Genomic DNA, 26,513 nt, shown 5'->3' on the forward strand with positions numbered 1-26,513 from the left:
CCAGTCTCCAATCAACCAGGGCTCTTGTTATTTGACCAAGAACAGGCAAGATAGACTTGTTTTTCTTAGCTATTGTAATAAGTTTACGAATGATAAAAAGATGAAATGATTGCCTGTGAGTTAAATAATTGTAGCTTCCTTTGCCAGGGAATGCTGAATAGTGTACATTATTCTCTCTTTTTAGTTAATTTTTTGTTTCATTTTCAACTCAGTAAGTACCATTGACTGTATATGCTATACTACTTCTAGGTTTGATATGCAGTATAGGCAAAGGAATTCAAATGCCCTGCCAGCATTGAAACAACCCCTTATTCCACTTGTGGAACATGGTGACAAGTCTAGAAAACCTAGAGGTCCTCCAAGGGCCAGAGTATCAGATCATGCCCCTCATCACTGAGATCTTCCAAAAAAGCAGTTCCTGCAGATGGAAGTTATGCACATTTGCAGTTTGAGTCAGGAAAGCAAGTTTGTTGCATGCATTTATAAAGTATGGTGTACTGTGCAGTTATAGATGGTTTTGGTCACAATGTATAATTTGTAAAGAATAAGATCTGCATTGCTGTGGATCTTAATTGAGATACATCTAATTTCATTGATTTGAAACATTTTCTCCCAAATATACCCTGGATTCTGTTTAATGGATATATTTCACAAGCTTTGCACTATTTTAGCATGGCACTTTACCAAGATAAGCAATTTATGTGATTTAAATTTTAGTGACTGTTTGTTTCTATGTAATTAGAATTAAATTTTTATGCAAGTAATATTATATGTATTAGGTGATTTTTGCTTCAAAAATTTGAGACATCTCTTTATTAATAGTTGTTGTTATCTCTAAATGAAATATTACCAAGTGACTGCAGAATAATTGTCCTTGAAAAGCTATGGAGAAACTTGTAATTCTGTAGGCTAGAGGGCCATGTGCAATGTGTGTAACTGACATTAAACTTTTAAAATGTTTTATTTGGTAATATATTAGCCAATTTATAATTGGCTCTTTAGTGTTTTTTTTTTTTTTTTTTTTTTGTCAATATGCATTTTAAGGGCACCATCTTGTTTTTACTTATCTTGCATAACTTATCATTCAGAACAAAACCATGCAAGTGTTAAGACTTATTTTCTTTTACTGTACTCAAAGAAGTGAGGGGTAATTTTTTCCAAGAAATCAATATTTATATTTGAAAGTTAAGATCTTTTATTTATTTTCACTATCAAGAATATTAGGATATGTGTTCAAATTGTAATGTCTCAATTTTTTCTAATTGTTTATTTTAAAGATAGTGCATCATATTTTTCCCCCATTTTGCTTGTCATTCAAGACCAAACATTTTGATATGATATCCATGATGTGCAACTTGCTTTCAGATTGTATACTATCACTGTTCAGAATACATTTGAAGTACATGATATTAAAATAGAATTTTTTATATGCTTTTTTTTTTTCCTTGAGATAATACTCTGCTACTGTAATCTTTATTGCTTTTTAATCATAGAGCTAAAATCTTTTTAGTCTCATTGCATTTGAGCATCTGTAAGCATTTTGCATGTACAAATAGAATAACATACTAATATGTATTAAATTGCAATAATTTATATAATTGTTTTAATTATGTTTTGTTTATTGCTTGAAACTTATAATCAAGAGTAATTTAATTTATAATACATTTTTGTTTGAGAAGTTTATAATCTTATTATATCAAGTTATATATCAAGTCATAGGTAAATATCTTGACACTTTTTTTGATAAATAAATATATTTTGGTTTTGATATTTTGTTAAATTGTAGCTTCCCCCCTCCCCTTTTTTTTTTCTCATGATGAGATTGGAGTGGACATTGTAATCCATTTTCTCATTCTTACTTTGTTTAGAGCTAAAGAATGTTATGTAGAGCTAAATGAAAATATATATTTTGCAATCTAGTGTGTTATTTATACTTTGCAGTTTAATATTGTGTTGTGCCTGTTATTAAAAATATACCTAAGTTGACACAGTTTATTTAAATTGGCTGTATATCTAAGAGATTATTTTCACAATACAAATAATTTTAAAATAACAGCCTGTTTAATGGTCATTTAAATAAGAAAATGTAACAGCAGAGAATGTCAACTGTTGGTTTCTATTATATTGCTGAGATTAAGGGGGGGGGATTTTTTTTTTCACCCCAAGCCAGTAAAATAATACATAATTATTATGCAAATTTTGTATTCTGTCAGAAAACTGCTTTGGCTGAAAGTGTTTTTGTTCAATATACAGAATTTAATTTAGTAATTAGGACATTATTGTTGGTGGCACTGCATTATGGATATGGCAGTTTATTTCTCATTAGGAAATCTTCATTTGTAGCATATAACACTAGAACTTGCAGTGATAGCCCTGAGGATTGAGAGATCAATGTTTTTAGTGTATAAAGATTTTGCTTTAGAGTGAAATGGTTGCAAACTCTGCTACTTTTCATATAATTACTGTATATTTGCCTTTATTAATTTCAGGCTTATAAATTATTTAAGTTAAAATTTTAATCTACTTATGGTTTTTAAAGGCCATGAAACTTATTTTTTAATGGAATATTGGAATATTTTCTCATTTTATTTACTGCTTGTGTGGTTATTCTGGAATTCCTTTATTTACTCTGCAAATCTAAAGGAATTAAGAGTTTTCTACTTTGTTCCCTAAAGCAATGCACCTTCCCGACTACACTGTCTCTACCTTCTACACTGTTTTTGAAATTGAGGTATTGAGTTAAAAATCATTCCATCCTGTTAGGATAAGCTTATGTTAAAATTAAATATATATGACCTGCTGTAATGTAAATGAATTACAATGTTGTAAAATCCTAATTGAGTTCCTAATCTCTCTTTATTGAAACTGAGGAATATATAAATTGCAGTTAGAAAAATAAAAGTAAACTGCTCTACATTATCTTGTAGTGTGTGGAAGAACAGGAAGACCTAGCACATAATATAATAGGAATCAAACTGAAAACTTAAAATCAATTTGAAAGCATGCATTTTGACTGGCAACTTATTTACTACACAGTGGTTCAAGAGAAGATTGTATAAAGATTTCACATCACTTAATAATTTTTTAAAGCTATATTTAGAATTAATCAACTACCTGCATGTTCAGTTTAGCTGGGAATTATTTTAATGTACCGTTTAATAATATTAAAATGCGATGTGTGTTACTTGTTCAGATTGATTTTGCTAGAAGTTTAGTTAGCCGTGCAAGCAGTGGTGGCTAAAAGATAGTATTTTTTGTATACAGTTGGAAAAGAAACTCATAGTGCACTTAAAAATAAATAAAAATAAAATAATAAACATGATTATGTGATTTTGAATCATACTGTTTGACTTATTTTCATCATCATCTGTTATTAGTAAATATTGGTTCCTTAAAGGGAAAGGATAAGAATATTCAAGGCATTGCTTTGGTTTCTGGAATTTAAATTTTTCATCTTAAACAGGAAAAGTAAATTTCTCTTCATTTCCATTTAAATGTTTGTTTCTATTTTGTTACTATCAAGTAATTTTATGAACTTCACCAACAATCTTTAATAGTTAATTTCTATTAGGAGTATTTAAATAACTATAAAAAGGGCATGGTAAAATCAATTTTTAAATTAATATTCATCTTACCAAAGCAAAATTCTAAAAATTTCAATTCCAAAAAGCATCTAAATATCCACTGCTGATATGGTTAAAGGATTTTTTCCCCCTTTAGTCATGTCATGATACATTTGCTTAATTCAATTACATGTAATATATTGACTATAAAATATCATCTTAAGTCATTTTTCATTCTATTTAAACATTATGCATGTTTGAACTTGTTTCTGGTTTGTTCTGTCTTTGCTGCTTATAATTCTTCCCCCAGCTGAAGCTATCATTGGCAAAGTAGCCTGAGATAGTCTGTTTGTTCTGCCCATTTTACTTAACTTTTTTGTTTTTTTAATCTTTTTGCTTTTTTCAGATTTGTTTAAAATCTCTCTCTCTCCATTATGAATATCATTATTTTATAGGACATATTAAAAACAAGGTCACTTTTATTGTAGTATGATGAATTTCAGCATGTCCATATTGATTTTATGCTTGGCTACATAAAGGTAACTGTGCACAAAGTGTAGCTGTCTGGCACACATCTACGTTATTCTTTATTCCTATTGTGTGTTTCCATAAAACATTTGTGATATTACATTCTGAACACTGCTATTTTGTAGTTTACTAGTGCTTGTAATACCAGTAAAATAACAGTAGCAGTAAGGTAATTTTTTTATATAAAGAAGGGGATAATAAATTAATGATATTCTTTCTGTATATTATAATGAGCTAAAATAATCACTTTGGTATGAAATAATGGGAAATCAGGGTGGTCCCCATTAAAGTAAAATTAAAGAAATAAGTTTGTTTAAATAAATTAGGCAGAATGAAGGACATGGAAAATTGTTGACTTTACTTACACAAAGGTAATAAGATTCTGGTCAGTATAAAAAATTTTCAAAATATATTAGCATTCATAGATTAGAAGAAACTGAAAGTATGAAATTATACAAAAGTATTAGCTTTAGAAAAAAGTAATATAAACAAGAACAATTAAACAGTTGGATGTTAACTAAATGAGCCATGACTTTTTACAATAAGATAAAAAGTCAGGGAGAAGATTTAATAGTAGCCAGCCAAGTCTTGAAGGTGCAAACAACATTGAATTGATTATTATTATTTTTTTAAATAGAAGAGTTCTGTTTCATCAGGAGAAACACAAGAAAGGCACCTAGCAAAGGACTGACACAAGAAATTAGCATGTTGCAATGCTAAGTTTATATTGCAAAAGTTTTATATTCTTAAGGAGTACAATTATGAACATACTTCTTAAAGGTATTTTAAAATTAAATAAAAATATATACTGATATCAGGCTGACCCTACAAAGTACAGTTGTATGTGTACACCTACAAAAGAAATGGAATATTTCACATAATTATGGCTCTGCTACAAAAAGCAGCTTGTTCCTCATTCTATGCACTTTGAATACTTGTGTACAAATAACAATGTTAAAATGCAAAGAGAGAACACATTTTTTCCAGTTCTTTTGACATCTTTAAATATAAACAAAACATTTGAAATGACTTGTCTAATTGATGTCATCTTTATTTTTTCAATGAAACTTGAACTTTGTGTTGTGGGTGACATTTTCAGTATGCATATTTAATGGTAAGTTTCTAACATCAGAAACTAAGAATATTATAAGCAAAATTTTTTATTGGTGTGAACTTTCATTCTTATCAGCTTGGTTTAATTTAATATTTTATCACCATTTCAATAAAAGCAGAATTTTTAAAAATATATTTAAAAAGTGAACCACCAAGAAGATGAACTGACTTACAAATTTTAAAATGTTTGTTACTTATAAGAAACTTGAATCTTCTGAATAGACAACTAGAAATGTTTCCAGTATTTTTGTACACTGATTTTTGTAGTTTGTAATATAACATTTTACTGATTTACCACTAAGGGTTTAATTTAAATTACTTGTGTTAATTCTCATGTGTTCTGATGAATAATTTGTACAGGTGGAAAAGAATCTGAAAAGAAAAAAATTGTAATGTGGCAGAAACTTAATTTCTGTGAATTTGACTTTAGCATGCAATAAATTACTAACTGACCTGGCTCCTCACAGACTAATCAGTGTTTTTAACCTTAATAACAAATGGTTAAAAGTCCATTGGTGGTTTTCAACAAATTGCCTGTTGTGCCAAATTTTGTTGGTCCATCTGCAAGCCCTGAAACTAAGTGAACAAACATTGTGATAGTATGTTTATACATATGTAAATGACCATGCCTTTACTTAATTTTGTTTCATAAACTCAAAAATTTGAAAGGTAAAAATCTAATTGTCTTTGGCAAAAGATTTAAATTTGTTTGTCTATTTATGAAATAATTTTACTTATTATTTCCACCATTCACACTTGCTTTCAGGGCAAATACAAGGGTTGGTAAAAATCATTTCTGTATTTTGCAGTTCCAAAATGATGCCTAAATAAACTGTGCGCCACGTTACATAGTGACAAACAGTGGGACCATATTTTCCCAGGTACATGTGGCCTGAAAGTAAAATACATTCCAGTATACTAAAAATAGTGATGTGGGAAAGGAAAAAAAAAAAAAAAAAAAGACAATTCTTTTCAAGCTTTAGTATTGAAACTAGCTCCAGCTTTAGGCAGAGCCAGCCCTGTTTGTTGACGTAATTTTTTTAGTAAAATTGTTAACTAAATATGATCAATTCTAGGCTCAAACTTATTCTTATGTAATGTGTCCCATTAATTAGTTGATATCTAGTTTATTCCTATAGGTCAGAAGTTGTGCTACTAAAGGACAACTTAGGACCTTACATGTGCCTCTAGAGTAAAGTAGTTGTATGTTATCCCTCAGTGTTTCTTTTTCCCTTCCAAAGTACTGTATACAACTTAAAATAAATCAAACCTTATAATGTTATAGTGCGATTGTGTTGTATAGAATTGAATGTTCCTAGCTAAATATTAAAGCTGTTAATGTTGAAGTATTCTGCACCCTGTACTTTCTTCACTGTTTGTTGTAGGATGCAAAGCCCAGTATTTTGATGTGTATTACACAAATCCCACAAAAATATAACAGTGTTCCCTGACTATGTTAAATGTATTTTTGTTTTGCTTTCTTTAAGAACTTACAAAATTTGTTATTTAAAAAATAGCCTGTACTTCTCTTTACCCACAATGTATTGAAAATGAGCAGATTATATAAATCAATTAAAGAAATGCTATGTTTTTTTACATGTAAAACTCACTTTCAAGACTAGACTAAAACATTAGAACAAAAGAATTTTAAATCTAATATATGCTGGTAATAGGTAATTATGAGAAAGAAAAAGACAACTGGTTCCAATTCACAATTTGTTTTTGCTAGAATTTATAATAACTATAGTTTTGCATGATAAATATACTCAGTCTAAGAATAAAATTCAGCAAAAACTCCAGCAATTTATTTTCTGAAAACTTGGGTTAATCAATGAACATTACAAACAAAAACTGACTTTACCCTATCATATTACTATGTAATATTTAGGGTTGAGTAGTCTTACAAATATGAAATTAATGTCATACATTATACTTTACATTAGATTGAAAATTTATTTACCTAATTAAACTGCTGATTGTAGTTGCTTAATATTAAAGATAACTCAAGTGTACTGTAAATAAGCAATTTTTAAGATGATAAACAGTGCTTCTGTGTATCCGTTTGTAGTTAAGTTAGGAATAAATTCAGCTGTAAATTTTACTACTTGTACATAAAAAAAAAACCATTAATGGATCATAAAATATAGTTGCCAGACATTAGCTAAGTTAGGAGTACATTCAGCTGTAAATTTTACTACCTTGTACATTTAAAAAAAAAACATTAATGGACTGTAAAACATAATTGCCAGACATTAAAAGACCCACTCACTCAGATTTTCAAAAAGAAAATTTTGGAAAAAATATTTCATTGCATGTATTTGAAATACAAATTCACAAATAATGGTATTATTATTATTTTTTACATTTGGAGGAAGACCAAAATATCTTTCAGCTGCTCTGTTTCCATGTTCTTGAAATAATTTAACACCTTTAATTTGTAGCCAGTAACAGTCTACAAAAAGAGGTGTTTTCCTGTCTTCATTGAGTTACTCATTGGTTTATTATAGAAGGGATTACTAATTTTTACAGGCCACAGATAAGGTCAATCAAATGATTACTAATACTGTTAGACTGACTGCACTGCTTATTGTTCTACATGTACATCTCAATGGGAGAGTAGTAGTTGGTGTCTCATATAATGAAGGTAAGGCAGAGCTAAATAGTAATTCCTATAATCCTTTCTAGAAAAAGGTTTCTGGAAAGAATTAAAAGGAATGTATAAGAGTAGGTCTGATCTAGAAAGAAAAAAATTTTACTGGTTTCTCCCATGGAAATAGACAAGTGAAGTATGGATTCCATCACCTTGAAATCTGGGTTATAATTTTTATCAACAAAAGTGAAATTTAAAAACTATATATTTCCGAATTTTTTTTTTTTTTTTTTTTTTTTTTTTTTTTATCCACAGCAGTAGAAGTCTGCCACTAACAAGAGTTGTGCATGGCACAATGCTGTAGGGTTGGCCAACACTGCATGCCCTATTATGCATTACCATAAGAAAAATTTCAGGCAACAGTTTGAAGAAGCTTTACAGTAAGAATTCTGTCAGTTACAAAATTCCAATTGTAAACAGGAAATTGCTGTAATCTTTTGGTGTCTGAAAGAGGAATGATTGCGGTGTACCACAAGGGTAGGTGCTTCTTTCTCAGAAACACAGCTAGCATTGTCAAGGTACATAAGTCAGAATATACATGGAAGAATGTAACAAAGATGCATTCTTTTCATATAATAATCTGATATATATATAAAGAATGATCTATGTACAGTGAAACTTCTCCTAACGGACACCTCTCGTTAACGGACATTTTCAAATTCCCCAACTCACCTCCATTGGTTTTAACGTGTTTGCAGCTTCTGTCTAGCGGACATTCTCTTTAACGGACGCGGACAGGCAATCTGCAGTTTCGTTTAGATTAGCACTTAATTTGATCTCCCCACAACGGACTGCGGGAGAGCTCACGGCCCTTTTTCTAGGAACTTTTCTTCACGTATTGCCTCAATCGTGTGTTTATCTTCTATTTCCGATTCTCTGAATTTTATCAAGGTTTACGTCGCGGTTCTAAACCCTTTTTCAAGAATTTTAAGGCACGTGTAAAACTTCTGATTATTACTGTGCCGGGGGGAGGGGAATATGGTCGGCCTTTCGTCTTTTCAGTTTCAGTTTTGTTCAGTGTCGTGTGAAGTGCACAATGTCTTCTCGTAAACATTTAACTTTAAAAGATAAAGTCGAACTCATTAATGCGTATGATCGGCAAAAAAAGTGTTCGCAAATTCAAAATCGGGAAGACACAGGTAAGCGACATCCTAAAGAAAAAAAAAAAACATGAACTGCTCAAACAATTTTGGCAACACGGAAATGATCAGGTTCAAAAATCATTCCCGAAAACTGTTGGACTTCAAATTTGTCACGCATGTGCTAAAAAAATTCCCATTAATGGGCCTATTATTAGGGAAAAAGCTTTGGAGGTTGCGAAATCTATGGGAGTAAATGAGTTCAAAGCTTCTGTGGGATGGCTAGACAAGTTCAAAACTCGGCATAAAATTTCTTGGAAGTGGATCTGTTGATACTGGGGTTGTAACAGAGTGGACCGTCAAATTGGAAGATTTATGTCGTGATTTTGAAGCTAAGGATATTTACAACTGTGACGAAACAGGGTTGTTTTTTTAAAGCTCTTCCTGAAAAAACGAGTCTAAAAAACGAAAAGTGCCAGGGCAGAAAAATTTCTAAGGAACGCTTGACTGTACTATTGTGTACAAATATGCTGGGAGACTTTGAACAACCTCTTGTTATAGGAAACCCACAAAATCCTCGTTGTTTCAAGGGCATAAAGTTGACTCTTTTGGATGTTGACTGGAAGTCTAATAAAAAAGCGTGGATGACACGAGATATCACGAGCGAATGGATAAGTCAATTTAACCAAAACATGATTCGTCATAACAGAAAAATTATTCTTTTCAGGGATAATGCTGGATCTCACCCGCACATTGAATTGTCCAACATTCAAATCATTTTTCTGCCACCAAACACACCTGCAGAGTGTCAGCCCTTGGATCAAGGGATAATAAAAAATTTTAAACTTCACTACAGAAAACGTGTTTTAAGACATCTCATTGCAAACATGTACGATGTAACATGTGCGAGTGACCTTGCAAAGAAAGTCAGCATCCTAGATGCGATTCAATGGATTTCCTCTTCAGTAAAAGCAATTAGAAAACAAACTGTCGTGAACTGTTTTGTAAAGTCTGGCTTCTCAAATGCAAAATTGTGAACAGCATGTGGAGCACCAAGAAGAACAAGAACTTCAACATCTATTGATAATGTACGATACTTCCGCTACAAGTGACCCTGGCTACAAAGATACAGAAGATGGTGCTCTAGATATCAATGACATCATCATCGATATTTTTCAAGAAGTTCCTCATGAGGATGAAGAAATGGAAGGAGGTCATTCTGTCGAAGAACATATTAACGACGCACCACCGATGAAAATAGAAGAAGCGCTCATACGAATCAATCGTTTAAAAATGTTTTTTGCCGTTGAAGAAGATACGGAAGGACTTTCGATGGTTTCTTCACTCCAAACAAATGTTGAAAACAAAATTATCAGCCGGAAGAAGGTGCAGAAGAAAATAAGTGATTACTGTATGCATTTTTCTTAAGATAAAGTCATAATATGCATAGCACAATTGTATGTATATTATTTACAAAAATATTGTTCAAAATCTGTATATATTTTAATTTAATTTTACATTAAACGTTTAACGATTTTTCTTTCTTTTTTTTTTTCTCCCTCAGACTTGTTAGCGGACACTTCTCTCTAACGGACACATTTTCGTTCCCCATGGCTGTCCGTTAAAGGGAAGTTTCACTGTATATGCTTTATACATAACGTTTAAATGGATGAGTTACATTTTGAAAAGGAAGAATAAAGACGAAAAGAAATCAAATGTATACATATTCATGAGAATCAAACATCAATAATCAAATATTTGGTTTATTAAAGTAAAGCTAATGTTAATATTACTCTGATATCAGATTTGAATTCTTTTAGTCTTTTCATGAGTGTATACAAAAATCTAAGTAGTCCTTATGTAGATCGATGCTTTTTAATGTATAATTTAAATGTCTGTTTTTATATGAATTGTCAAATTTGCCAAGTAAGGCTGCTGTTGCTTAGTTGTGTTTCCAATACTAAACAGTTCAATAGATGACAATGTGAAAATGGGTTTAATAATTAGAGGTAAACATTAGACCTGACAGCCACTGTTGTCTGATTTTGGTGTGCAAAAGATTTGGAACTGAAGAAATTATTCTCTGGAATCTGATCTAGAGTAACAATGAGTTTTTTTTTTTAGTTTTGATTTGGGATTTTACTATTTTACTCAAATGCTGGACAGTACAATAAAAATAAGAAGAAATTAGTACTTAAAAGCATTATGTACAAAGTTTTTTATTTTTACAAAACTTCAAGGCGCCTCCGTAGCCAGGTGGGAAGGAGCAGCAGTGCATACCACACGCTTCTTGATTAGACCGGGGTTCGAGCCCGTCACCACCAAATACGGAGAATGCGGAAAGGTCAGGGAATGACCACCGCATATCCCGGAGCAATATGGCCTTAGTTGCTAATGCTCCTAAAAAAAAAAACCAAATAACAAACAATAATAATAACAAACAAAACTTCAAATTTTCATAAAGAAACTCACTCCACTCCACAGAAAATTTGCTATAGGGAGTACCTACGCATGTGGAAAAACAGCTCATTCTTAGGGAATTTAGTTTATGTTAATGGCAAAACTTTCATGCCATTAGTTTTAGCATGAAAACTAATCAGTTTTCATGCCAAATTATCTGCAACCTATATCTAATGTTGGTGGCTCTTGCAATGATCCAATTTTTATATCTCCAACACTAAATTTTATTAATAATTTATATTGTTTCATTACATGGCCCACAAAAACTATAAGAAGTAGTGGTTTGGAGTACTGCAATATATAGTGCAGTACTCCAAAAAGTTTTTTAAAAGCTTTCTTCAATTCTCAGATTTGCCATTTTTATTACCAAGTTGTTATTCCCTTAAAGGATCCTTTGTATCCTTTTTTTCACGAGTATATGCTTCCATGCTTTTTTTCAAGAGTAACAATTTCTAAATAACAGGATTGTTATTTTCCATGACTGGCTTCTGTATAATTTGTCCTGGCGCAAATTTTGGATCCTGGAATTCCCTGCTTGACCTAAAATCATACTGTTAATATCTATTACAGAGGTTTGCAAATAGGTCCCCCCCCCCCCCCCCACACACACTAGGTTTTTTTTTTTTTTTTTTTTTGTGGTGCACGTTGATTGTACAGAGCAACTTTTTTAACAAAATATGGGTAAACTTTTTAAAATCCTTTACATGGTTGACATTGTGTACCACTGAATTCAAACTTGGAAAGCCTCAGTGGTTTTAGAAATTTTGTCAAATCTGTATTTACACTTCTTCTAGAAGGCAGGGGGCAAAATTTATGAAATATTTGGGGGGTAAGTTTTATCAGAGTTTTGGACCTCTGGCCTAATCCAATCTGTGACTTGTCCAACCTGTGGGCAACATAAAGCACCATGAAGCTACCAAAGCATTTTCAGGCCTCTTGTCATCTACCACTCCCACTTTTGCATACTTGATATTTTCTATATCAAGTATGCAAAATACCTCAATAATAGTATACTTCAGTAATACAGATAGTATCCAAATTTATCCCATGGTTTGATCTTTTTCTCTTCAGTAATATCTTTTGAATCAAGTATGATCCAAAAATTTTAAATTTATCTAAATTCACAAAGCCAACTAGATGATTAAATACCAAAATAACTTTTACTATAGTTTAAAGCCTATAAAAAAAAAATTATAATCATGACTATTAAATATACATTTATTTAAATACATTGCAAAGGATACACACACAAAAAAAATAAATAAAATTGAGGTGCTTTATATTAATCAGTAGCAATAACAGCTTTACTGTGTTTACATAAGCGAGCTAGCAATCCTGATAACTGTAAAAGAGATTGGACCCCCTGCACAAGCCTCAGATGAGTATATCCAATTTCCTAGAACCAAAAAAAAAAAAAAAAAATTATTCTTAATGAACAACATTAAGTAAAGTAGTCATATTAAATACTGTACTCCCTAAAATTAGTGATGGGCATAATTGAATTATTAGTAGTTATATCTACTAATCATTCAGTTATACTACTCGAATGATATGCCATAACGAAAATAATCAATTATGACCTCTTGATTATACCCTTTGCTACCTAAAATACTAACTCACAACAAAAATTTGTATCATACAGAAAAACTGTCACCAGATCTTAAATCACTTTTAAAGTCAAAACTAGATTGTTGTCAGACTGGGAATAGAAGTAATTTGAGTTCTTATCTTAAAATCTACACCTTAGCATAAATTAATAAAAATAAAGTCGAAAACTCACTTTGATAAACTCCAACTTCAAATATTCAGGCATATTATGATTCTTGCATACCCTAAACACATTGCTGATGATATCTTCAGAAGAGTAGCCTAACTTCCACAGATGGGCCATAATTTTATAAGCATCATCCAACTTTCCAACAACACAATGCTGCAACATATCTTTAACAAGTAAAGGATGAGGCTCATCACATACCTAAAACATTTTTATTGAGAAATAATAAAAGCCTGGACTTTTTAAAGAAATCAAATACTGTATTGAACATAGTAGTAATGTTTTGTTAATTGCAATTCTAATATATATGATAAATATTCCAAAATTAACAAACATAATCACTTCCATTACTGCAGAATGCAAAGTAAAAAAAAAAAAAAAGTAAAATTACTGATAAGCAGCAATTGTATAATGCCATTTATTAAGATCTAGATTTACAACAGGCTAAAATACTGATTACAGTATAATCTTGGCAAATTTATTATCTGCTAATTCACGCTGCTTTTTCAAAAATTTTTTAGTCTTGTCTGCCCTTCCATTGGTTTTTATAAATTTTTATTCCTTAATTCATCACTTTCCAAAGAATAAAGCTGACTGGAAACAGTACTATTTTTTGGAGTTTGTTTCATTTTTAGAAGCTCATTAACAAATGTGTTATGCACACATACTACATGTACATGTAGCGTAGTACGTTTGCAATAGTACTGCATGTTGCAAGTAGTAAACGGAGCCACAACCTTCAAAAGAAAGGGCATTATTCTCAATCAAGTAGGCAAGAACTAACAAACCAGTTTCAGTGTTTGGGATTATCAAAGCCTGTTTTGCTAAAGAACACATCCTTGGGGAAAACTGAATAGCATTCTTGCAGTGGTAGAGTGCTCCAAACAGAAAAATGCAATATCCTGATTTCGAAAAAATGGAAGTGGCAAGGTTAACTTGATTGAAACAAGCATGTTTATGCAATCTTCTGATATCCGGCCTATTCCTTAAAAATTTCCTTCCAATATTCTGTCTTTAGAATTTTTTTAAAAAATTAGGATGTTTGGTAGAGTGCTTTTACCATAACAGCTGAATGGAAGGAAACAATTCTCCCCACTGTCCTTGTTCAATACAAAGATTCTGATATTTTTAATTTATACAGGTTTCATCTTTGCCAGATAAAACCTAAGCTCCTAAATGTAAACCATGTCAAGGGAACTAGAAAAGTAAGGATCATTTGACAGTTCTATTGAGCGGTAACATGGATGGCAGTGAAAAGTTGGGGATCATTAATAGCAATTTTCAAAAATGTTACAGAAAGATTACATGGAGAATGACAAATGAAATAAAACATTTAGTGCTTAAATTTGAAGTAATGCATCTAAATGGATAGTCTTGCAGAGAAAATGCAAATGGATTATGAATCTATTGCCATTGGTGTCACCAATACATAAAAAGTTTTAATGAAGATAATGGTCTAAAATAGAATCAATTGTGAGTAGAAATTAATGCACTCAAAATGATCAGAAATTATTTTATCAGCACACTTTTCTTGCTGTTCAAACAAGCACATATACAATTGCCATTTCCTTTTCATGAACATCTTGTACTGTGCCTGATTACCTTACATCTGAAACATTTCACAATACAAAACAATATGTAGCAACATTAAAATTTGAAAGGCTCGGTTGCCTTCAGTATGATTTCTACTTTCCTTTCCTGAGCAGATTATCAACCACACGTGGCAGCCTCTTATATAACAAATGGGTGGGAACCCAGCTATGCATATATTGTGTTTCTGCTATTAACTACTATTAAAATGAGGTAACTTTTTTAATTACCAGTATTCTTTGAATTATGTACTGCTCATTTATAAACCATGTTAATGAACAATGATAATCTACTTCAGTAGTGACCAGCCCATGAATAATTTTTATATGGTTCCCTGCAGAAAATGAACTAAAAGGGATGGGATACACTTAAATAGAAAGGGTGCAAGAATATTTGCTGATGCTATCGAGGCATTGTTAGGTGGGTCGGAAAACTGCTAGCTTGGGGGGAGACAAAGACCAATAGATTGACAGTAGGCACTGGCAGATGTGAAAGAGATTCTTGCACTGCTTCTATTAGAATGAGCAGAAGCCTGAAAAACAAGATGCATGGTATTTCAGAGACTGCTGGGAGCCATTGCGGTACAAGTAAACACATGGGTTGTGTTAGGGTAGCTAAGAATAGAAACAGGTGAAGGTATACTTGCGTGTACACCAATGCTAGGAGTTTAGTAAATAAATTTGATGAATTTGAGGTATTGCTCAAAACATCGAAGGCAGATATTGTTGGATATCAGAGACGTGGTGTCACACAGAACTGCAATTTGGGGAGTACAACATCTACAGAAAGGATGGGGAGGGGTTATGCTATTAGTTAAGAAACACATAAAAACCAAGTTTTTTTTTTTTTTTTTTATGAGAACCCCAAACACGAGAGGTATTAGAACCTATAGTACTTAGTACCGTGCTTGGGTTGGAGGTCGAGAAGACGAAAGAAGATATTTGTTGACATTGGACTTGAACTTCTGTAGATTGTAATTTTCAGGAAATATGTATGAAGGAAGGTTGTTCCAGAAAACGGCAGTTGAATGAATAAATGAGGAAGATGAAAAGTTTAATGGGAGATTTTAATTTCCCAGATATTGACTGGAATTTGTGGGTTGGTCACTCACACACTAGCAAGGCTTTTGTGGATTTATTGGATGATTGTTTTCTACATCAGCATGTTCGGGAGGCAACTAGAGGGAGTAATACTCTTGATTTGATTATCAGCAGTGATTCTTCATGCATTAAGAATCTGCAGATAAATGAACCACTAGGTGGCAGTGATCACAGTGTGCTGAAGTGGGATTTACTCAAAGAGGTAACTACCATTAGGGGTAAAAGGAAGGGTTATTGCTTCCGTAAAGGCGACTACGATGGACTGAGACAGTATTTAAATTCTATACAGTGGGACTAACTGATGATGTTACCAACAGCAAATTCAAAATGGGAAGCATTCAAAGAACTTATCTTGGAAGCAACTAGGCTTTACATACCAACTAAGAAATATTGTTCAAGGTTTAGGCCAAAATGGATGTCAGATGAACTAATGAGGCATATGGCAGAGAAGAAAAATGCATGGGATACTTACAAATTAACACATGACACAGAAGCCTATGATAGATACAAGTTGATATGCAACCAAGTTACAAAGGAGGTTAGGCAGGCGAAAGCAGATTACGAGCAATCCTTGGCAAGGGATGCAAAGAAAAACAGCAAAGAGTTCTTTACTTATGTAAACTCTAGAAGGAAGGGGATGAATCAGATTGGTCCACTTGATATTGATGGGTCAACTGTTGATGATCCTGCTCAGGTAGCTAACAAACTAAATGAATATTTTGCATCGACATTCACACATGAGGAGTTATTCAGCGAGGGGAATGCCAGAGGTGTATTCAACTCTAGCAGTAAGCTAAAGAATCTTGAAATAACTGGGAGTAAAGTGGAGGAGAAACTGTTGAAGATAAACACAAGAAAGGCACCCGGGGTGGATGGGTTGTTGTTGTTGTTGTTTTGGTTTTTAGGAGCATTAGCAGCTTAGGCCATATTGCTCCGGGATACACGGTGGTCATTCCCTGACCTTTCCGCATCATCCGTATTTGGTGGTGACGGGCTCGAACCCTGGTCTAATCAAGAAGCGTGTGCTACGCACTGCTGCTCCTTCCCACCTGGCTACGGAGGCGCGGGGTGGATGGGATCTATCCAGTTATATTAAAGGAGGCAGCAAAGGAAGTAAGCAAACCCTTAGCCATAATTATGAGAGCTTCCTTGGACTCAGGGGAGGTACCCATAGACTGGAAATGTGCAAATGTGACCCCAATTCAGAAAGGAGGATCAAAGGCTGACACAAGTAATTATAGACCTGTGAGCTTAACTTCTGTTTAAGGAAAATTAATGGAAGCACTGCAGGATCATTTAGACAAGACTTCAGTTACAGCTCCGACACAGCATGATTTTGTTAAGGGGAAGTCTTGCCTGACCAATTTGATTGGATACTATGATGCAGTCACAAAAGAACTGGATGCAGGGAATAGCTTTGATATTATATACTTGGATCTTAGAAAGGCTTTTGACATGGAAGACTGCTACACAAATTGGAGCAGTGTGACATTGGAGGCAAATTGCTGCTATGGATAAAGGGGTGGTTGAGGGGGAGAAGACAGAGAGTGGTAATCAATGGACACTGCGCATCGTGGACTAATGTTATTAGTGGAGTCCCTCAGGGCTCAGTGTTGGGTCCATTATTGTTTTCTGTATTTATAAATGATATTGATGATGGTATATCAAGCTTAATGTCCAAGTTTGGAGACGATACAAAGGTTGGCAGGGTTGTCAAGGACACTACTGACACTATGCTACTGCAACAGGATCTGGAAAGGTTGAGCAGATGGGCTGAGAGGTGGCAAATGAAGTTTAACATTGACAAATGTAAAGTACTACACATGGGAAACAGCAACCCCAGAGCAACGTATCAACTCTGTGGTACTACACTGACAGTGGTAGAGAATGAAAGGGACTTGGGGGTGGTTGTGCAGGCAGATATGAAGTTCTCTGAGCAGTGCAGACGGGCTGCAAGAGTAGCTCATGGAGTATTGTCAATGATATACAGGAATTTTTCCAGCAGAGATAAGGAAGTGATTATTCCCTTGTATAAGGCAATGGTCAGGCCACACCTATAGTACTGTATACAGGTCTGGAGGCCTCATTTCAAGAAGGATGTAGAGCTGCTGGAACGAGTACAGAGAAGGGCAACAAGATTAGTGAATGGAACAAAGGGGTGCTCTTACGAAGAAAGGCTTAAGTTTTGCAAATTACAGTGTCTGGAGACTAGGCACCAGCGAGGTGATCTGATAGAGGTGTATAAAGCCTTGAATGGTTTGAGCATGCTCAATGCTGATGGGATTCTTCCTCTAGATCAGAAAAATCACCTGAGAGGGCATAAATTCAAATTGAGGAAAGACAGATGTAGGATAGACGTGCGGAAATTTGCCTTTAGCCAGCGGGTGGTTGGTTGGTGGAACAGACTTCCATCCCTTGTAGTGGAGGTTGATAGCCTAAATAAGTTTAAGGCTCAGCTGGACATGTATTTTGAACGAACAGAGGGGTGAAGTGGAAGTGGGTTTTTTTTTTTTTTTTGGCTGATGCTGCATAAGCTTGCTTTCTTGCATCAAATGCCTCTACTAATGCTAATGCTAAAACAGCATTTGAAATTTTGTTAATTCCAAGAACTGTATACATTCAACACTAAAATGAGTGGAAATAAACAATTTTAAAAGATTGTGGCACTCGCCATGGCAAAAATGTGTGTTGAAGTTATGAAGCTACGGGTTGGTGTCGTGAATTCTGTTTCTTTTATCTATGTTTTGTATCAAATATGTGCACACCCAACCAGAAGTCTGTGTATAAATTACAAGGTGTTATCAAAATGTTCTGGGACTCCAATTATGGCACACCTTCTGTTTGACCTCGGTGTATGTGCAACACACTTCATTGAAAATGTAACACACTAATTTTTCTCGAATCAATCAGTGCGGCCCACGAAACAAATCTAACTTTGAATATGGCCCACTGTACAGTCCACTACTGTATTCTAATAACTTACCTTAAACACATTTTCACTGTTAACGTGGCCAAAACCAGCATATGTTGATTGAAGGTTATTAAGGGCCTACAAAAGTTAAAAAATAAATAAATACATAGAAACAATAAATAAAAACTCTGCCAACCAAGAATTCATAAGTCAGAATTATATATACATAAAACACTATTAAATGCTTTTAAAAACAGCCATTTCCTCAAGAAAATTCTAGAGCAAGGTATTAAGAATTGCGCTTTGGTGATGAATAAGCAAGGAATGTGCTTGAGCTAAGCTTCTAACTGAGGATTGTACATAGATGAGAAGATCCCTCCTGAATAAAAAAAGAATTAATCCTGGCTTCGTGAAATGAGAATGGTTTGAATTACAATGCATTACCTTACTACAATAGTACTGCTGCAGTAGTTACAATAGTTAAACAGTAGTTACAGCAGTACAATAGTACTGCTGTAACTACTGTTTAACAGTATTTCATTAGAACTGCCACAACAGAAAAGAAATCCCGTTCTAAGTACAATGGCTTCCACTAAATGCAAAAAAAAAAAGTATAAGGATATACTAGGTCCTTGGAGTATACACTGGTATTCAAAGAAAGTGCATCACCCCTTAAAATTGTAATTGTCGTCCGAATAACATAAGTATATGGCAATATTTCTTACAGATTGCATCAGATAAGATTGACACACATAGGTGTGACATAATACTGCATCAGCTGTTACTTTCAGCTACATAAGCACACTCTGCAAGAGTTGCAGTCATTCCTTGCTTGTATCAGGATGGCAAATTATGTGCAGTTGGCGCCACAAAGAAAGAGTGCTATTGTTACTTCACGTGAGGCAGGATGTTCTTCTCGTCATATTGCTTACAGAGTGTCTTGTTATCAGTCGACAGTGAGTAGATTTCTTTCCAAACAGGAAGAATACTGGTTCTGCTGATAGGAAAAAAGGAACCGGATGCAAATGAGTCTCTACGCAAAACAGAACCGTGTTTTGAAGTACTTATGCCTTAAAAACCATAAAGCTTCATCTGAGCTGAAAAGAAAATGGGAAGAACATACAGGAGTGGTAGCAAGTGCAGTAACAGTCAGAAGACGCCTCTTCAAAAATGGACTTGTAGCCTGTCATCCTAAGAAGAAGCCCCTCACATAAAAAATGAAAAAGGCCCAATTAATTTTCTGCAAGGAGCATGTCAAATGAACCCCCGAGCAGTGGAAGTCAGTTATTTTCTTGGATGAGAAGAAATTCAACCTGCATGGTTCTGATGGGAGGCAAACGATTCGCCGTAGATGTGGTGAAGAATACCATCCAGACTGTATGGTGTCTACAGTGAAATTCCCTACCAGCCAAATGATATGGGGGTGCATTTCGTATCGCGGAGTAGGTCACCTGCAGTTTATAAGAGGTTCCGTAAATGCCAGTGGATAACTGGCTATATTGGAAGGCAAATTGCTGCCAACCATTAGAGACCATTACAATCTGCCATTAGAGACCATTACAATCTGCTCCTTGACATTGGGCGAAAAGTGTAAGTAGGCACTAGTTACTTTAGCTTCATTTCTGCATTAGAGGTTCGACAGTAATGTGTTTACATTTGTCTGGTTCAATGTTGGAAGAACGGTCCATTACAACTCTTAGCTGGCCAGGTAACAGCCTGGACCTGAATCCTATAGAGAACTGTTGGCATCGTGTGGAATCTGCAGTTGCCAGAAAGAAACCAAAGACCCTTTGTGAACTTCATTCTTGCATCATGTGCCTTTGCTAATGCTAACCCAAACCCAGATGAACACTGAAAAAAATAAAATAATTACCTGAAACAAAAGCATCGACAAATGAAAAGTAATAGATTTGAATTAGGATTTCGCTAGTCATAATTTGGCAACAGTTTCAGCAATAACTTTCCATTAACAATAAACAAAAGATGACAGTAGTATAGTAAGTAAAATAATGGAAGCACTAATTTACATTAGTGAAGCTATTTCATTAACCATTTTTTTTTTTTTAATTAATGATTTCTAAGATTATAGAGCATATACCTGTCTCATGTCACCTTGAGCTGTGAACACAATAGCTTCCAGTCCATCATCTGTGTGACTCACATCTTCTTTTTCACATACTTGCATGACTTTAGATAGGATTTGTGCATCTGGCAATTTGCCAAATCTGACCATGGCACAACGAGATTGAATTGGTTCTTAAAATAAAATAGAAAAGACCATGTTATATTTAAGACAAATTAGCAAAATAAGCCATAATTTATGTCTTGACAAATCCGCAATGAAGATAATACCCGACCTGACATACGAGTGCTTATCCATCACAGGTACTATTTTTGTTTTTAATTTATTGTGGTTATCATGTCACGATGATGATTAATTTAGCCTGTTTGGTATCAAACCTATCTTCTATTGAAGTAATAGCTAAAATATCATTCATCCGAAGTGTCTGAACTTCATCTTCCTTCACAGACAGGATGAAGGGAACAATTTTGGCAACATGCATTTTTAGCTTTTCAATGGAAACTTCTTAAAAATGTATTCACAAGCTATGACAGAAATCTCTAACTGATGCAAAGTAAATCATTTTTTTTAGTTTCTCTTGAACTGTTCTCACAAATTCCCTGTTTAATAGACACATCTCTTTCTGGTTCATTGTTCTTCAAACAATGAGTAAGAACTGCTTCAAGCAATGAGTTGCCTTTAACAGCATTGGTCTACAAAATTTTAAAACAGTTCTTTCAGCAAGGATGTCTTATATTATGTCACATGAGTAAGCATCTAGAGAAGACTTCTGGTCTGTCTCCAGATGCTTACTCAGGATGTTTGTTAACTGTAATATTATTCTTTATGCTCATTACTCTTGGCCATACATATCTGCTCTACTCATTAATTTATGGCTCTGTACAACTTAGTTTAATACATCATCCGTTTATGTATTAGTCTGAGAAGTGTAACTCCAAGCCATATTATGTTAATGCTATGATTTTTATCCATTTTAAACTCCAGTGGAATCCTGTGTCAGGGTAGAGCATTTGGCATTTTTTTTTTTTTTTGAAATGAAGGAATTTATGAATCAGTTGAGATGCTATTTGAAAAATACAATGCCATCACCTGTTCAAATTAGCAGGAACAAATGATTTATTCATGACTTACAAGGTATCTCAAAAGTTGTACTGATTTTTTTTTTTTTTTTTAATCGGCAATACCTGTGATATCTTTTATGTATACATGAAGACTCCTACTTTCATGCAAATTCCTGCACATTTATTCCTGTTGCAGATGCCCAGCCATCTTTCCTGGTAAAGCTTTTATGCCAGCTTATTTTGGTCAGCTTATTTCTGGCATTGCATGCATATGAACAAACAATCAGCAAACATTAAATTTTGTTTAAAATTGGGCACAAAGGTAAGGTAAAGCAGCAGCCATTATCAACCCACAGAAGGATGGAAGCCTCCTCAAAGATTCATGTTGAGGGAAATGGACCATAATCTGCCACACTGGTCCAGTGCAGGTTGGCAGATCGACCATACTCTAGCAGTCAGGGGCTTGAACCCTGGTCTACTCAAAGAGCATGTGCTACTGCACTCCCCCTCCTGAACACTTGACTATGGAGGCCCATAAATTGGGCACATAACCTGGTTTTTTTTTTTTTTTTTGTTAGTTATTGGCGCATCGGCTGCTGTGGCCATATTGCGCGTGATGAGATTTTGTCATGTTCTCATATTTTTGAGTGGTACGGTCATATTTGTGATGGAAGGGGAAATGTTGAAGATGACTGAAAGTAGGCCTTTGTACCTTTGAATGAAAACACCAATAGAGTTCAGGAACTTTTTAAAAACATAACTGGACGGTAACAGTTTGAATGTTAGCAAATGAGTTGAACACAAGAAAATATAGCTGTCACTGAATTTTGAATAAGGATTTAGGAAAAAGGAAATTGTGTGCAAGGTGGATCCTCATAGCCTGATATCAGAATAAAAGGATTTGTTGTTGTTGTTATTTGAAAGCTATTGGCGCAAGAGGCTAAGGCTATAATGTGCCTAGCCTAGGTAGGAGAGTTTCATATATCAACATTTTTTCACTTTCCTTGTCGTTTATGGCAGAACCAAGATTCTGCTATATATATTTGTGTAGCTTCTCTATAAATGGTATACTATTAATTTTATATGTTTTGAAAGTATCCAGTTAACTTAAGGAAAGAGAAAACTTCGGTAATATTTGGCCGGTCATCTAAAATTGTTTTAAGCATTAGGTTGTTTTGTTTATTCATTATTTATTGAAAGGCTCTTTGATGTTCTCTATGAAATTGTAGACAGTTCACCATGAAGTGATGCATAGTCAGCGGAACTTGACAGTTTTGGCATTGAGGGGGTCTTCACCTCCGAGTAGGTAAGAGTGAGTCATATTTGTATGCCCGATTCGCAATCGAGCGAGGAGCACTTCTTCCTGTCTATTCGATCAGAAGCTAGTAGGCCACAGTCGAAGTGTTTCTTTAATTAGACGAAGTTTGTTGTTAGTCTGATCTAGCCAGTGTTGTTCCCATTGTTTTATACTGCTTTGGTGGATCAAGGACTTGTAATCTGTATATGGCATTGTGTGAAAGGCATAATCAGAGGTGGAAGCTTCTTTTGCTGCTTTGTCTGCTCTTTTTTTCCAATTATTTCTGTGTGGCCTGGGATCCAGCAGAATCTGATAGTGATTTATTTGTAATAGCTTTGATACTGAAAATTGGATATGTTATAGGATTGGATGTCCTTTGGTATTTGCGTTCTGCAAGGCAGTAACAGAGCTAAGCGAGTCCGTGAAAATAATGCTGTTTGCTCTCTGTTTATGTTTGATTTGGTTTATAGCCATTGAAATGGCTTGTAATTTGGCAGTAAAAATACTGCATTCTTTTGGGAGTTGTTGGATGAAGGTACGATCCTCAAAATGAATTGCAGCTCCTACACAAGTCTCTGATTTAGACCCATCTGTATATATGAAAGTGTGATGTGGATATTGTTCTTTGTATGCTGCATATAACTGCTGGTAGTTTTTTCTTGATAGAGTGTTTTTCCCCCATGTTTAAAATTACATATCATATATGGGTTGAACTATGCACCATGGTGGAATGGTCTGTGCAATTGCAGTAACTACGTTGTCATAATCAAGCTCTCGGCTTAGTATTAAATCTTTCAGACGGATGTTGGTAGGTCGATTCATCCATCGATGAGCTTGATATATGTTTTCGTATATATATGCTTGGTATATATGCTTTCGTAAAGGTGACTACAGTGGTCTCAGAGACTTTTTAGGTTCTATACAGTGGGACCAACTGATGACGTTACTAACAGCAAATGTGGTAGCTACTAGGCTTTTCGTTCCAAATAAGAAATACTGCTCTAGGTTTGGGCCCAAATGTATGTCATATGAAGAAGAAAAGTGGCAGAGAAGAAAAATGCATGGGATGCACATAAATTATCAGGCGACACAGAAGCCTATCGTAGATACAAGTTAGTCTGTAATCAAGTCACAAAGGAGGTTAGGCAAGTGAAGGCAGATTATGAAAAATCTTTGGCAAAGGATGCAAAGAAAGAAAAACAGCAAGAAAGATGCCTTTACTTATATAAACTCTAAAAGGAAGGGGATGAATCAGATTGGTCCACTTGATGTCAATGGTGTGACTGTAGATGATCATTCTCAGATAGCTGGCGAAATATTTGGCCGAATGGATTTGGCATAGATAGCTTGCGGAGAGTTCGAACCACGTGAGTGGCACTAGATAGTTAAATTTATTTCTATTATAACAACTTAGATTTTACAAACGTAATTTGTTAACTAAATACGTATAACAACTTAGATTTTACAAATGTAACATTATAAATTAATATATATAACTTGACAGGAGATATGAAATTCATTAACGTAACTCGGAGATAATACTCGATACTGAAATATATATATAGTGTTATAAGTGCATTGGGATATAACTTTAGTGTTACATTTTTGTATTTAAATTGAAATTGAATCGAAATCATGACTTAGACCAGGGCAGCAAAGCAAAAGGCTCAAGCCAATGGGAGTGCTGTGGCTCGGAAGAACTGAGGGGGGACAGTTTTCTTCGGAACCACAGCCTTTTGAAATGTACTGCTTGTTTGACGTTTGTGGTGCAATCGGGAATGGGACATGATATTGTCTTTGTGTGTGCGCACGATGTAAGGAGCATGAGAAAATTAGGTGCCAACTCAGCATTGTTATGGGCCTATAAAAGAGCTTGAAGGACTGGATAGATGCCCTGGAAGAATTTAAATTGAGGGGCCCATCAAGCTCTCAGCTGCCCACATCAATGCCAGAGCTTGCCCTCAGTGCCAATTCAGAAGGATGTAGAGATGCTGGAACGAGTACAGAGAAGGGCAACAAGATTAGTGAATGGAACAAAGGGGTGCTCTTACGAAGAAAGGCTTAAGTTTTGCAAATTACAATGTCTGGAGACTAGGCACCAGCAAGGTGATCTGATAGAGGTGTATAAATCCTTGAATGGTTGAGCATGCTCAATGCTGATGGGATTCTTCCTCTCACTCAGAATAATCACCTGAGAGGGCATAAATTCAAATTGAAGAAAGACAGATGTAGGATAGACTTGCGGAAATTTGCCTTTAGCCAGCGGGTGGTTGGTTGGTGGAACAGACTTCCATCCCTTGTCGTGGAAGTTGATAGCCTAAATAAGTTTAAGGCTCAGCTGGACAGGTATTTTGAACGAACAGGGGTGAAGTGGAAGTGGTTTTTTTTTTTTTTTTTTTTTGGCTGATGCTGCATAAGCTTGCTTTCTTGCATCAAATGCCTCTACTAATGCTAATGCTAATCTGATCTTGCACTTGAACATCACGCAACACAGCTGCAACCCCCAAGGCAGAATGCGCTGGTCCCACAGGAACTAGTTGTTGTCGATGACTCTATTTTCAGAGAAACAGGGAATATATTGTGCAAAAAAGTTATTGTTATTTGGTTTTTAGGAGCATTAGCAACTAAGGCTATATTGCTCCGGGGATATGCGGTGGTCATTCCCCGACCTTTCTGCATCCTCCGTATTTGGTGGTCACGGGCTCGAAACCCAGTCTAATCAAGAAGCGCGTGCTATGCACTGCTGCTTCTGCCCACCTGGCTACGGAGGCACAGTGTGCAAAAAAGAATAGGTGGAATAGGATCAGGGTATGTCTGCCAGGAGTAAAGGTTGATGATGTAGAGCAGTTATCTTTTAAGTGCACAAAAGGTGATATTGTATGTGTTGGCATTAATGATATTAAGAGTAGGAGACCAGGAATTTAATTCCACGAATTACTTAACAAGTCAAAGTTGTAAAAAAGTCGTGAGTTAGGGTTGAATATGAAAGTTTCTGCAATTCTGCCCAGACATGAGAGGAGGGAGTATATGATGAGAGAGCCTTGTCGATCAATTCAGCCCTGGAAAGATTGTGCAAGGCTCAAGGGGTAGAATTTTTTTCAGCCTGGTCTATACCTGTTAACAGGGATGGGATACACTTAAATAGAAAGGGTGCAAGAATATTTGCTGATGCTATTGAGGCAGTGTTAGGGTGGGTCGGAAAACTGCTAGTGGGGGGGTTACAAGGACTAATAGATTAACAGTAGCCACTGGCAGATGTGAAAGTGATTCTTGGAATGAATAGCAGCCTGGAAAACAAGATGCA

The 26,513-nt window shown here is 34.7% G+C and overlaps 2 protein-coding genes across 3 annotated transcripts in view; one reads left to right on the top strand and one right to left on the bottom strand.

The window, feature by feature from the left end:
• The window catches only part of LOC150089017 (uncharacterized), a 153,371-nt gene extending 152,684 nt beyond the window's left edge, over positions 1 to 687 (top strand). Inside the window, exon 7 of the mRNA XM_090371005.1 lies at positions 250 to 687. Within this exon, the coding sequence (XP_090227131.1) occupies positions 250 to 397 (148 nt within the window). The 3' untranslated portion in view covers positions 398 to 687. The remainder of the gene's footprint in view (positions 1 to 249) is intronic.
• An 11,984-nt stretch (positions 688 to 12,671) lies between these two features.
• RfC4 (replication factor C subunit RfC4) overlaps positions 12,672 to 26,513 on the bottom strand; it is a 46,474-nt gene continuing 32,632 nt past the window's right edge. For both annotated transcript variants that reach the window (XM_090371007.1, XM_090371006.1), the window contains 4 exons: positions 20,867 to 21,024; positions 18,841 to 18,906; positions 13,174 to 13,368; positions 12,672 to 12,789 (listed from right to left, as the gene is read on the bottom strand). In XM_090371007.1, coding sequence (XP_090227133.1) covers positions 12,676 to 12,789; positions 13,174 to 13,368; positions 18,841 to 18,906; positions 20,867 to 21,024 — 533 coding nt within the window. In that variant the 3' untranslated portion in view covers positions 12,672 to 12,675. The remainder of the gene's footprint in view (positions 12,790 to 13,173; positions 13,369 to 18,840; positions 18,907 to 20,866; positions 21,025 to 26,513) is intronic.

The sequence above is a fragment of the Mastigoproctus giganteus genome, chromosome 3, assembly GCF_048544385.1.
Source record: "Mastigoproctus giganteus isolate SK-2022 chromosome 3, ASM4854438v1, whole genome shotgun sequence".
NCBI lineage: Eukaryota > Metazoa > Arthropoda > Arachnida > Uropygi > Thelyphonidae > Mastigoproctus > Mastigoproctus giganteus.